The sequence below is a fragment of the Cyclopterus lumpus genome, chromosome 14, assembly GCF_009769545.1.
Source record: "Cyclopterus lumpus isolate fCycLum1 chromosome 14, fCycLum1.pri, whole genome shotgun sequence".
Classification (NCBI taxonomy): Eukaryota; Metazoa; Chordata; class Actinopteri; order Perciformes; family Cyclopteridae; genus Cyclopterus; species Cyclopterus lumpus.
The window spans coordinates 18,855,991-18,868,334 of record NC_046979.1 but is presented as its reverse complement, the minus strand read 5'-3'; the positions used below and the strand labels follow the sequence as shown (position 1 = coordinate 18,868,334).

Sequence of the window (12,344 nt, the reverse complement as noted above, 5' to 3'; positions counted from 1 at the left end):
TCACTATCACGTTTTTACTCAACCATGGTGTAATAAGTAAAGTACTAAGACATCTCCAACTGACATCCCTTAATCACACAGAGACCTGATGCCAGAGAACTAGTAGATTTGCCTGCGCCGCTGTTTGCTTGGTATTGATAACCGCCCACCTGTTATTTTTCTCTCCTCTTCCTCTGTTTCGCAGTCGTATTGGTTTGGATTGGGCGTGCACCGTGGCCGATATCTTACACAGTCTGAATGCTTGTCCCGAGTGGAGCACAGTGATCGCTGCCTTCACTGACCACTGTATTCAGCAGCTGCCGCAGACATTGAAACGCACCAACCTCTTCACCCTGCTGGTGCTGGTGGGCTTCCCGGAGGTAGGTCGAACCAGGGCCACTGTTTAGCTTGGTACACTCATGGCTCCTGGTTTTTCTAAACTCAGCTGTGACTCCTGCGTGTGCGTCTGCCAGGTGCTGTGTGTCGGCACCCAGACCGTGTTTATCGACAACGCCAACGAACAGCACAACATGATCTTGCTCAAACACTTCACGGAAAAGAACCATGCTGCAGTGGTGGATGTTAAGACGCGCAAGAGGAAAACAGGTTGGTGCCGGTCACTTTAAAACACTTTTTACAGTGTCTAGAATGGAATTAACCTTCTGTGTGCTTTCTCCTCTTGTCTAGTGAAGGACTACCAACTCATCCAGTCTCAGGATTCCACTGCAGCCGGTCTCCCGGGGCAGTCAGAGGGCCAGGGCTCCCCTAATACACTCAGTCGATACCTGAGCAACTTCAACTCAATCATCAGCCACCTACTGCAGGCCAGCCAGGACAATGGCTCACCTGATGCTGTGGAGGCATCCTGGGTTCTCTCATTGGCCCTTAAAGGCCTCTACAATACCCTGAAGGTACCTGCCATGACCTATGAATCTGCATCAAATCTGGGATGTGGTTCCTGGTAGGGTTGCACGGTGTACCGATACTTAAAAGGTACCGCGGTACCCGTACGTTCAAAACGATACGGTTTTGCATATTTTTAGTATCAATACTTCATTAAAATAGCGCGCGATCAGAGCGCACTCACTGCGCCGCTCCCTTTCATGCTGCCCAGCGCGTTGACTGCAAGTGGGCGGGGCTGCCCAGCACTCACACACTAACAGGCAGAGGCTCACAGCGAGTGATCGCAGGGGAGACAACATGGCGTCACGTGCCGGAGCTTTTGAGACTTTTTGTAAAAACAGACACTCTGCTGGTTATTCAAGGGCTTTTTAAAAAAAAATTTTTAGGAAAGCCCACTGACATACAGACAGTGAAGGAAAGCCCACTGACATACAAAGACCCGTCTGCAAAACGTGTTTCAAAGCCACACAGACCAAGGCTGTAGGCTAATACTAACATTAATGTTATTTGTTAAGTGTTGAAGAAGCTGGGCAGGAACAAGCTGGTAAAAAGGGAATCATACAGATGTTTTATTTATTACTATTATAGATAAATATACCAGTATCGTGTTTGTGGTATCGTATCGTGATATTAATGGCAGGTATCGTATCGAAGTTGGTATCGTGACAACCCTAGTTCCTGGCTAGGAACAACTATCTTAGATCATATAAGAATCTTCAAGAGGTGCTTTTCTCATTCTGTTGTGTCCTCTTGGGTAGAAACACGGAGTGGAGCAATCTCAGGAGGACATCCAGCAGTCGGGACTGACCCAGCTGCTGGTGAGGAAGTGCAGCAAAGGGACAGGCTTCAGCAAGCTGTGGTTGCTGCGCGATCTAGAGATCCTCTCCATCATGCTGTACTCCTCCAAGAGGGAGATCCACTCCATGGCCCAGGACCCAGAGCGAGACCAAAGGGAGCAGGACAAGGAGCACGACTCTGACCACTCCAGCTGCTGCGCTGACGACACCGACGTCAGCAAGCCCGACCCCTTAGAGGGCCTCGATGAGGAGACAAAGATTTGCTTTCAGGTGACGAGGGGTGGTGTTTATGGCATGTGCAGCAACATTGTGTGTGTGATGTGTAAATCTAAAGTTTGTTTTGTAATGCAGATCACCCACGATGCCTTAAACGCCCCTCTGCCCATCCTGCGAGCCATGTACGAGTTGCAGATGAAGAGAACTGACTCCTTCTTCCTGGAGGTGCAAAAGAGGTCAGCAGAGATTTCCTTTTTAATTTACTTTCTTTGATACAATCCACCGTTGTAAAGGTCATACTGTTCAATCTGGTACTGCCTCTGTTATGAGTTGTGCCTTTTGCATTATTCTTAGATTCGATGGAGAGGAGATAAAAACGGATGAGATGATCCGGACGCTGGCTCAGAAGTGGCAACCCACCAGGAGGCCTCGCTCCGAGGAGAGGAACACCAAGGCCGTGGACACTGATATGATTGTGGTGTCGTGCGTGGTGAGTTGTTTAAAAATGTGCCCTGAAATAGCATTTTTGTTCAATGAGTATTAATGGTTATCAATCAGTAAACACTGCAGCCACATTATATGAAATATTACAAAAACAGCACAGAATTTACAAACAGATAAAAAGCGGTAGGACAGTAAATGCACATTAGAAATATTAACCAAGGTGCTTCAAATATTGATAATTATGGACATATCTTTGCCTAGCCCTTGACATAAATGAAAGGTAACAGTCAGAGTTTAGGTTTAGTCAGGTTCCAGTTCAATATAATTAATCTGTGTGCTTAAACGGTTATGAATCTTGCCACAGTGGAAGTGTCCCTTCCCAGTACCCCCAAAATACCACCAATACTGGGTCAGCTTCTGACTATACTGGGACCTTTTTTAAAAGATGAAGACGATGCAACACCCTAAACTGTATAGGTCCCCGCCTGCTACATATAGATGCTGAGAGCACAACGTATCCATTGCTCAATGCCCAAGTCCTCCTCTTAAGCGGATTTCAGAAAAATATGATATTGCCCATCTAGATAAAGGATCAATGGAAAACAAAGATTCCTCCTGAGTCCTATTATGTGCACTAGGGAAGATAGTTGTATTTCATCTAATGTAGTTACAAATGTGTAGATATTGAAAAGAAAAAGGCTTTGAGGGAGACTGAATGTATTGCCAAAATGTGCCTTTTTATATAAAGGTCTTTCATTTTTATAAAGCCATTACAAGTCCATAATTGAAAGGACCAATCTATTAGACACAAAAGCTCAAGGAGAGTTTGCCCATGTCATCCAAAATGCATGGTCCAAAATGCATGGTCCAAAATCTTATTTTAGTAGCCTATCTAATTATTAAATGCCAACACAGAGGTCAAACATCACTGCTTACAAATGTCAGTTTGGCACATTACCAATATTAACATTACTTACTTGTGATGAGAGGAGAAAAAAAAAGATCATTTCTTCGTGTTTTGTATCTGTCACTATTCTGATACGTCCCCATCAACGCCCTCCTCCCACAGTCCAAACCCAGCCACTGTGAAAAGGCCACCGAGGAGGTCAACGTCGTGGCCCAGAAGCTCATCACAAATTCCGAGAGCGACCTGCAGCTCAGCTACGCCAAGCAGAGGCGCACCAAAAGTTCTGCTCTCTTGCACAAGGAGCTGGACGTGCGGAGCAATCGGGCGGTTCGTCAATACCTGGTGAAGGTCAACCAGGCCATCGCCACGCTGTACGCCCGCCACGTGCTGGCCTCGCTGCTGGCCGACTGGCCCGCGGAGGCGGCGCTGAGCGAGGAGGCCCTGGAACTGAGCGGCGCCTCGCACATGGCCTACATCCTGGACATGTTGATGCAGCTGGAGGAGAGGCCGCTCTGGGAGAAGGTGGGCGGAAGGGAGGAGACTGTGGGCTTTGTTATGCGATTTCCACATATGATGCATTATTGGTGTTTTTGTGCATTAATGCCATTGTAATAATCCGTTAAACATCAGATTCTCCAGCGGGTGCTGAAGGGTTGCAGCCAGAGTATGCTGTGCAGCCTGTCCCTCACTGCGTGCCAGTTCATGGAGGAGCCAGGGATGGCCGTGCAGATCAGAGAGTCCAAACACCCGTATGACAACAACACCAACTTTGAGGTGGGGAAACTGCCTCTCATAACTATGAATATATGTATTTATTTGAAACCATTCAATTCAGTTTGAAGGCTCTAATTTGTCCATCTTTTCTCTCTCCAGGACAAGGTACACATCCCTGGAGCCATCTACCTTTCGGTGAAGTTTGACTCCCGCTGCAACACAGAGGAAGGCTGTGACGAGCTCATCATGTCCAGCAGCAGTGATTTCCTCCAGGACGTCCACAACTTCAGCGGCTCCCCGCAGAAATGGTCCGATTTTGAGATTCCTGGTGAGGACCATTTTTCTTTTTTAAGTCGTTAAATTTCTTCTCTGCTCTGTTTGCTTTTCATATAGTGTGACGTGTGTCGACATGTGTGTTTGTGTTTCCCTCAGGTGACACCCTGTACTACAGGTTTATGTCCGACATGAGCAACACAGAGTGGGGCTACAAGTTTACAGTTACAGGAGGCCACAGAGGACGTTTCCAGACAGGTACTTCCCATGAAATCGTATACCGTGTCACTTTACGTGTGAGCATAATTTGGTAGAGCAGCTTTGCGAACTAAAAACTTGAATCCTCACGTGAGTCAGGTCAACACCCTTTCTGCCATTCTGCTTCTCTCTAATCAGGTTTCGAGATACTGAAGCAAATGTTGGCAGATGAACAAGTGCTCAGTCACCTGCCACTGGCTGACATCTGGGAGTGGCAGGTGGGTGTGGCATGCCGCCAGACTGGGAACCAGCGCCTCAAAGCCATTCACTTGTTGCTCCGCCTCCTGCAGTGTCAGTCCCAGACGTAAGGCTCCAGCCTCTGTCCTTCAGAATCACTTCAACGCTTCTCACACTGTTTCTGTCCAAAGTGAAATCTTGTGTTGTAGTAACATGCGCAACAGGACCCAGGGCACATTCTTACCTCAGCAGTGTAGTTTCCCCAGAGCTGCAGGACTTCACACAGGGTTTGCATAAAGAAATAAAAGCCTCTGTAAATCCCTCATGTCCTGGTAGTCACCACGGAAATGAGGTCAAGGATGTGTTTCATCTGGTCATATTGACCCTACACAATTTATGGTCATTTTAAAACCATTTCAACAATATTCTTATGTTCCTTAAGTCTTAAATGCAGGACTTCCCGGTTATCCGTCGTCTTCAGCTGTTACCCGTCGTTAACAGTTCACGTCACATAATTTTCAGAGAAGGGAAAATGAAGGGGCCGTTTACGTATGGAGACAGGCATCCTAAATATCTCTTCTCGCTTTCCAACCTTAATATGCAACAAAAAGTGCTGCGTGGTAACTTGAGGCCTTCGGGTCATTCCTGTAGTAGGCCTCTGATGTCTAGTGGCTACAAACATTTGCATCGTGAGAGAGATTAGATTTCTCAATGGGGAAGGGGCAATTTGTGGAAATACAATAACGGACATAAATTATTATCCCAAACATCTTAAAACATGCATAGAGTACAGAGAGCATCCCTGAGCAATGTAAATGTGTAAACACGTGTTTTATGATGCATCACCATTCAATACGCAAGATATTTATCAACTAAAAAAACAAAAAACGGATGTATCCGCATTAAAAACATCCCACGCACACAGTTTTTGTGTGCGAGTTCTTTTTCCTCTTCTTTCTTTTGGTACAATCTCTAAACGATGACAAGTCAAGTTGTGTTCATGCGTACGTGTGTTTGTTGGTCTGACGATCGCTTTGTTCACACGCCAGAGCCTGTGAGCTGACGCTGCTGCGGCCTCTGTGGCAGCTCTTCATGTCCATGGAAAACAGCCTGAGCCAGGACCCCACCAGCATCACCGTGCTGCTGCCTCTTCACAGAGCCCTCACTGAACTCTTCTTCATCGCAGAGGCCCGTGCCATTGTGAGTGACGCCTACTCACACACGCACGCACGCACACACACGCACACGTGAAGCCCACATCTATTGTTGTATAAGTGCTGTTGTATTTCAAGCCGGAGGTATGGCTAAGGGACTTTATAGGTATTTGTTTAGTTGCATTATTGGCTTTGTGGTTGAATTTAGAAACTGTTTTAGTCTCCCGTCCGTGCTGTTTTGCCCTGATAATATATTCAGTATGAGGCCATTTGAGTGAAATGTAGTATAGCTTTACCTCTGTCTTGCCCTCCCCTCCTCGTCTATATCCGTCTCTCTGTGAGCATAGCATGTTTTTCCTCCTCCCACCTGTTTGCAGCTGGGCTCGGGGCCAACGCCCGGCCCTGCCATCTGCCAGACAGCACAGTCCACACTGGCTCCATGCAGACTGCCTGAGAGAGGGAGAGATGCTATCCATTTGGTGATGTGTTTGAGCTCTCTCTTGAATTATTGATTAAGAGAATTCTAATGGACTATGAGCATGGCTTCAGCCATGGGTTTCCCATCTGTAAATCCAATTGAACCTGACGGTTCCAGAAAAGCACTATCTGTCCGGTTCCCATCTTGTCTGTTTGGATAAGGCCCGTGGCTGCTGACCCGACAATAAAAATGACATCAGTCAACTTGTTGTCCAGGATGGATTCTATGCTCCCATCGCCGCCGACCAAATGTCTTTTCGAGGCGCGCGGCTTGATTGGAGCTACTTGAGTGGAGCAGTGCGTGTCGACGGCCACCAGGGGGCAGTAGCAGCACACAGCAGTTTATCCTGGGCTGCTCTACTCTTCATGGAGTGTGTGTGTGTGTGTTTGTGTTTGTGTGCGCACCGCAGTGCTTCGTAACCTCCGGCTCACGGAGACGCGTGGATGGGATTGTTTGTGGTCGGGAGTGTTTTGCACTCGGGCACGCGCATTGTTTTCAAAATAGCTGCGCCGTTGACCCATTCACTTCCCCCGTATATGCTTTGCCAGCATTCAGTCTTAATTAAGCTAACCGTCTTAACCTTCTGTTGGTTTAAAAAACACACAAACACCTCTTGCGGCAGCTGCGAGTGGTGAGTGGTGAGTGGTGTTGCTCTGGGTTCAGGATGTGGTTCAAAGTATTAGAAGAGGTTTTTTGTTAGTTGATCATGAATAATGCCTGTGAACGTGATTCCAAACTGACACAGACGGCAATCCGGCTGTGTCATCGAAACTGGATTCACTTTTCCAAGACAGAATTCTGCGTTTGTTCACACAGAGGATTTTCTAACCAGACGGGGCGGTTTTGATGCCAGTACAAAGGGGAACAGTCCTCTTTAAAATCCACTCTGACATAAATATTGGGAAACCTTCTTCAGCTGTAGGCATCGGTGCACCGTCTGTCATCCTCCTCCAAAAAGGTGAGGATTAGTGTGGAGTAAAGCTGTGAAGGTTGGTGGCCCTCATGTCATGTATGCATGTTGACATGCGATCAGCTGCAGTGACCACATACAGCCGGGTTCAACAGCTCCGTAATGACTCTACTGTAAAATCCTGGGAAGCTAATGAGTGGGCAGTCAAAAGGAGTCCTCTGTGTCCATATTAGGTCTGAGCCCAGAAGCAGCTGATTTTAAAGATGCAGTGCCGCTTACATTCCAGCGCGAGTCCTCGGCCTTTGTACGCACACAAAGTTCACGGCCAGGTCCGCTGAGATTCGGTGAACTCTCTACCCCAGGAAGTGAGCGTTATATTTAGGAAATCAGAACGGCATGTCACGCACTACTGACTGTACAAATGGTCCTAGGATGTTCCCCAGCATAAACAGTCGGGGTGCCGCGAGACGGATGATGGACCAGGGCTCTGGACTGTGTCTCCTGCTCTGTGAAAGCTCCGTTTGGCCAGTCTCAGCCCATTTAGCCGCGACGTATTCTTATCAGCGTTCCCTAACTCCCTGTGCTTATAAAACCCTGAGGTTTGCCTCCCCCGTTGGGCTTTAGTGTGAAGCGCTCCTTGGTTTGTTTGTCATTGTGATTGACTGTTCCAACGTTCCACAGTTCAATTTGATGCTGAGCTGGAGATGAAGAGAGGCCGGGGAGCCGGGCCTCATTTATGACTAAAGTCAGCCCTTATGTAACCTCTTGAGGGCAATCTGTCTGTGGAAGCTCTCTGTGTTCGTGATGGTTATCCGGCCTGTGAGCTTATCTGTGTTTCTTTGCGTGCTGCATTTTGGGAACATAGCAGGAGATGAACCTTTTGATGTGTTTTCCAGGCACAGGGTATCCTCCAGGAGTACCTGTTGGCCATGACCACCGACGAGCAGCTCCTCAATCACACTGCAATGGTAAGACTTCCATCCTTTTAAAAAAAATAATATAACAATGCAGTACATGTATGCATTGAATCGTTACATTTCTCTTCAGGTAGGATAGAAAAGGTTCTCGGTATGTGCCGATGCCCAGGTGTCGGTATCGGAACTGAAAGAAATTGATATTTCTCATAATAACCACTAGCGACCTTCTACATCTCCGTTCTATATTCAAAGTCCTGCCTTCAGCCAGGCCCTCTCAGGTCATCGCTGATGTTTTCAGCATTGAATAGCTGCCTGACCCGGACGACAGCAGCCCCGCTCACCCTGAAGTGTTGTAACATTCCGCAACGCTTTCCTAAACACGCAGTCCCGTTGGCCGAGCGCTCTTCAGTCGCCGAGTCGCTTCTGAATCACCAAGCTGTTGACACCCAGCAGATCTCTCTGCACCCCCCCTTTTCTTTTGAATACGTGTGTGCCGCTCAGGACTAATGCATTTGGTAATTGCAGTCCGTTACAATTTGCGGCGCAGCGTTCTCTGTGCTGTAACACAGCCGAGCAGCCTGAAGGCAGGTAAGAGGAGCAGAGGATGCCAGGTGGTGGGAAGGGAAGAAAAGAGCCTATCGTGGGTGGTTCTGTTGAGCAGTTACCTAATACCTGCCAGGTAGAAAACCAAACTATAGATGTCTTGGCGGCAGTCGGGACTCTCATGATCACAATGGTGCAAACGTCCAAAGGTAAATTGGCCGATGGTTTGAGGGGAAAAAGCCACAAAACAAGTTCACTCTCCGGGGACGACGTGGACTCTCCTTGAGTTAGTGGCCTGTCATCTTTGGTCGTTCACTTCTCCCTGGCTTTTATTTATCCTGTCGTTCACTCAATTAAACACGGGCGAAGGAATTGCCCACTAAATCCTTTTGATCACGGAGACAGCCAGATCAGCACGTACTGCTGTGTGTCGGGCCGGCTGAAGGGTGCTTTTCAAGAATTGGAAAACGGAGCCATCCTTGAATAGCCACAAGAGCGTCATCGTTTACCCTCAGACCTAAAGAATGCATACATTTGGTATCCTTGCTTGGAAATAAGAACACATTTAAATGCTGTTGAGATTGGAAGCTGGCTGCTGTAACTGAGGTAGATGGTATATCATGTGATGTTTATGAAGTAAAAAGTGCATCAATCAATATTTATATTGATAATGGATCCAAAGGGAATTCTCACATGACACAGTTCCCCTTAGCTGTGCTCAGCTTTTTTAGCATCTTTCAGCTCATTGTTGTTTTATAGTCGGCAACTTTACTGTTTTGGTTCTCTCAACAACTCGAACCACTGCACACTTCCTGCCAGGCACCAGAACACAGACTAGCTGGACAGAAACGTGACTTCAGATGAATGCTGATGTTTCTTATGTATCTGAATGTGTTGAAAGGCAACTGCTGGCTTTAAAAGATGTTTTACAGCTTCTTCTACTGCCATCAATCAGAACCGTAAGACATTCTTAGCTCGGCTTCTGCCAATCGGCTTGTAGCTCCTTCACTTCGAGCTAAACACTCAACAAAGTCACGACTGTTTGCTGTGCTGGCTCCTCATTGGTGGAACGAGCTCCCCATTGACATCAGGACAGCAGAAAGTCTCTACACCTTCCGTCGCAAACTAAAAACACATCTTTTTCGACTATACCTTGAATAGGGAGGGTAGAGCCGTAGTAGCACTTAAATGTCCCTTACCGATAGCACTTTGTTGTTTAGTACTTTAGTAGCACTTAAATGGCACTTACGGATAGTACTCTGTAGTTTAACGTTATTGAAGAAATTGTACTTGCTTGATTCCTGTTGTTCTGAGTTTGGACTCATAGTTTAATGCACTTATTGTAAGTCGCTTTGGATAAAAGCGTCAGCTAAATGACATGTAATGTAATATAATGGATTCAATGACACTCCGTACCAAGACAGAGGAAAAACAGCAGCCCACCTCCACTGATATCAACCTGCAGGCAGCGGTGAACAAAATGTCCGTGAAGAGAACAAAAGGCACTGAAGGCAGTGCAATCTGCTGAGCACATTTGTTTGACGTGAACCGCGCAGAAGTCCTTGATTCATCAGTTTAGTCACCCCTCAATTTTCCTATTTACCATCACTCAACAGGCGGTGCACAGCACAGCTGGAAAGAAACTAACAAAAAACAAGCTGTTGGCACTGCTTGATTTTCTCTCCCCGCACTGTATTTAATTAAAATACTTTTTGTTTGTTTGTTTTGTTTTTTATTGTGTAGGCTCTGAAGAACATCGCTGCCATCAGCCTGGCTATCAATTACCCCAATAAATCCACCAAGCTACTCAACATGTCCTCTTGAGAGATGCACTGGGACACATCCTGACTCGGCTGGTTTCACTTTGAACAAGGGAGGGAGAGGTGACCATCCGGTGCTTTCCTTTCTCAAAGGACCCACCTCCACTCTGGATGGGAGCTGTGGAGGGGTCCTCAAAGAGCACTTTCCACACGTACTCACAATCCTTTTTGCCTTAGGTTAAACTGGTATATCAGCATGTGCATTCACTGGAACAGGAACAATTGCGGGGCTCTCTCTCTTTTTTCTTTTCTTTTTTTTTAAACTTGAAGATGCCGTGCTAAAGGACATGAAGTGTGCCATATTCGCGACCTTCAATGGAAAGTATACACCTTTTTTCTTTTTGTTCTTTTTCCTGCTTTTGTTTCTCCTGAACAGCAGCCACTCCTGGGTTACATAGTTGATCATGGTGAAAACAGGTCACCATGGCGACGTACATGTCCCAGTGGACATGTAGAGCGTCCTAAAAATACTGTCCAGGACAGTGGATTCTCATTATTCACCATGGAGAGAAAGTACTGACCTACTAGCTCATTCCACTCCTTCTTTCCTTCCTTCTTTCCTTCCTTCCCCCTTCCTTCCTGTCATTTGATCTCCTTTCTATTTCTACCTACCGTCTCTCCGTCCTCCTTTCCTTTCTGCTTCTGTCCTTTTCAGACGACAGAAGTAAATGGTGGTATGTTTTTCAGGGCTCCTATTGAAGGGAAGGATCAGTGCATCGGCACAGATATCCGAAAACATACATGTGATCCTCGACTTTCTGTCACGACGACACGTGTAATGTGCACTAAAACCCACTGGGGCGCAACAGGATGAAGATGATGCTCCAATAGCCATAGTCTTTGCATAGGATGAGAATTACCGTGACAGCTGAGGGAAAGCTGTGATAATATACTATTGCAATGCATTCTTCTGTGTTATTCTACCAATATGTTGAAGTATTTCCACTCCATTACAAGTCAATGAATGAAAGACCATTCTGATGTCAAATGATGAATAACCGCAGCAAAAAAACAAAAGTCATTGAAAAATCCAGAATCTCTTTAAGGCCTTGAGTTTTATCCGCACATTTATTTATTAATTCTTATTATTTTATCTAATGTGTCATCAAGTTGAACACTTTTTTTTTTTATGTTGAAGCCCTGATTTATTTTTCACGGCAGTGAAAGAGGCTGAACTCTAAACCCCAGATGGAGCGTCTTTCCCTCACGTCACCCATGAAGACTTCATTGACCGTCAATGTCAAGAGTTGAAGTTTGACATACTGATAACGACACATAAAGGCATCCTGTATAATACACACGATCCCACTTCACGAGTACCACATCTCATGTTTTGTAAGCTGGGAGAGTTGAATGACCTCATCTTTAGTAATTACACAGGTAATTGGTGTGACGCCTCCTTAAATGTTCCACTAACACCACGTTTGAGGAAAGCTGAGATCCACCAGTAGCCACTTCCTCAGAGATCAGTCTTTCAAATCTAAAGTTTTAAAGGGAGCGAGTTGTTAGGGGGGGGGGGGGGGGGGGGGGCTTCCCAATCATTAATGTATTAATTTCAAATGGAGAGATTATTTTAGTTGTTGGAAGTTATGGTAGTTTATACCAAAGAAACCAATCATTGTGGAGAGCTCCTGGTAGAGTTCCCTCTCTAACACATATCAGATAGCTACCCGACGAGAAGCTGGAACAGAGGAGCCCTTGAGACTTTGTTCTGTTTTTTTATTTTTATTTTTTTACTTTTATTTTTCGAAACGGGTCCCTTTCGAGGACCGTAGACTAGCTCGGTGGTTTTGTTTACACAAACATCAGCTGCGGCGAGGAGAGGGGAAGAGACAGATGGCCTCCGTTTGGCTT

The 12,344-nt window shown here is 46.3% G+C and overlaps 1 protein-coding gene across 1 annotated transcript in view; it reads left to right on the top strand.

The window, feature by feature from the left end:
• zzef1 (zinc finger, ZZ-type with EF hand domain 1) overlaps window positions 1-12,006 on the top strand; it is a 29,133-nt gene extending 17,127 nt beyond the window's left edge. The window contains exons 41-54 of the mRNA XM_034549378.1: window positions 185-359; window positions 453-585; window positions 667-890; window positions 1,641-1,949; window positions 2,031-2,131; window positions 2,250-2,385; window positions 3,409-3,768; window positions 3,877-4,020; window positions 4,120-4,288; window positions 4,393-4,491; window positions 4,630-4,795; window positions 5,718-5,868; window positions 8,107-8,178; window positions 10,414-12,006. Of these exons, the coding sequence (XP_034405269.1) occupies window positions 185-359; window positions 453-585; window positions 667-890; window positions 1,641-1,949; window positions 2,031-2,131; window positions 2,250-2,385; window positions 3,409-3,768; window positions 3,877-4,020; window positions 4,120-4,288; window positions 4,393-4,491; window positions 4,630-4,795; window positions 5,718-5,868; window positions 8,107-8,178; window positions 10,414-10,494 (2,320 nt within the window). The 3' untranslated portion in view covers window positions 10,495-12,006. The remainder of the gene's footprint in view (window positions 1-184; window positions 360-452; window positions 586-666; window positions 891-1,640; window positions 1,950-2,030; window positions 2,132-2,249; window positions 2,386-3,408; window positions 3,769-3,876; window positions 4,021-4,119; window positions 4,289-4,392; window positions 4,492-4,629; window positions 4,796-5,717; window positions 5,869-8,106; window positions 8,179-10,413) is intronic.
• The last annotated feature ends 338 nt before the right edge of the window (window positions 12,007-12,344 follow it).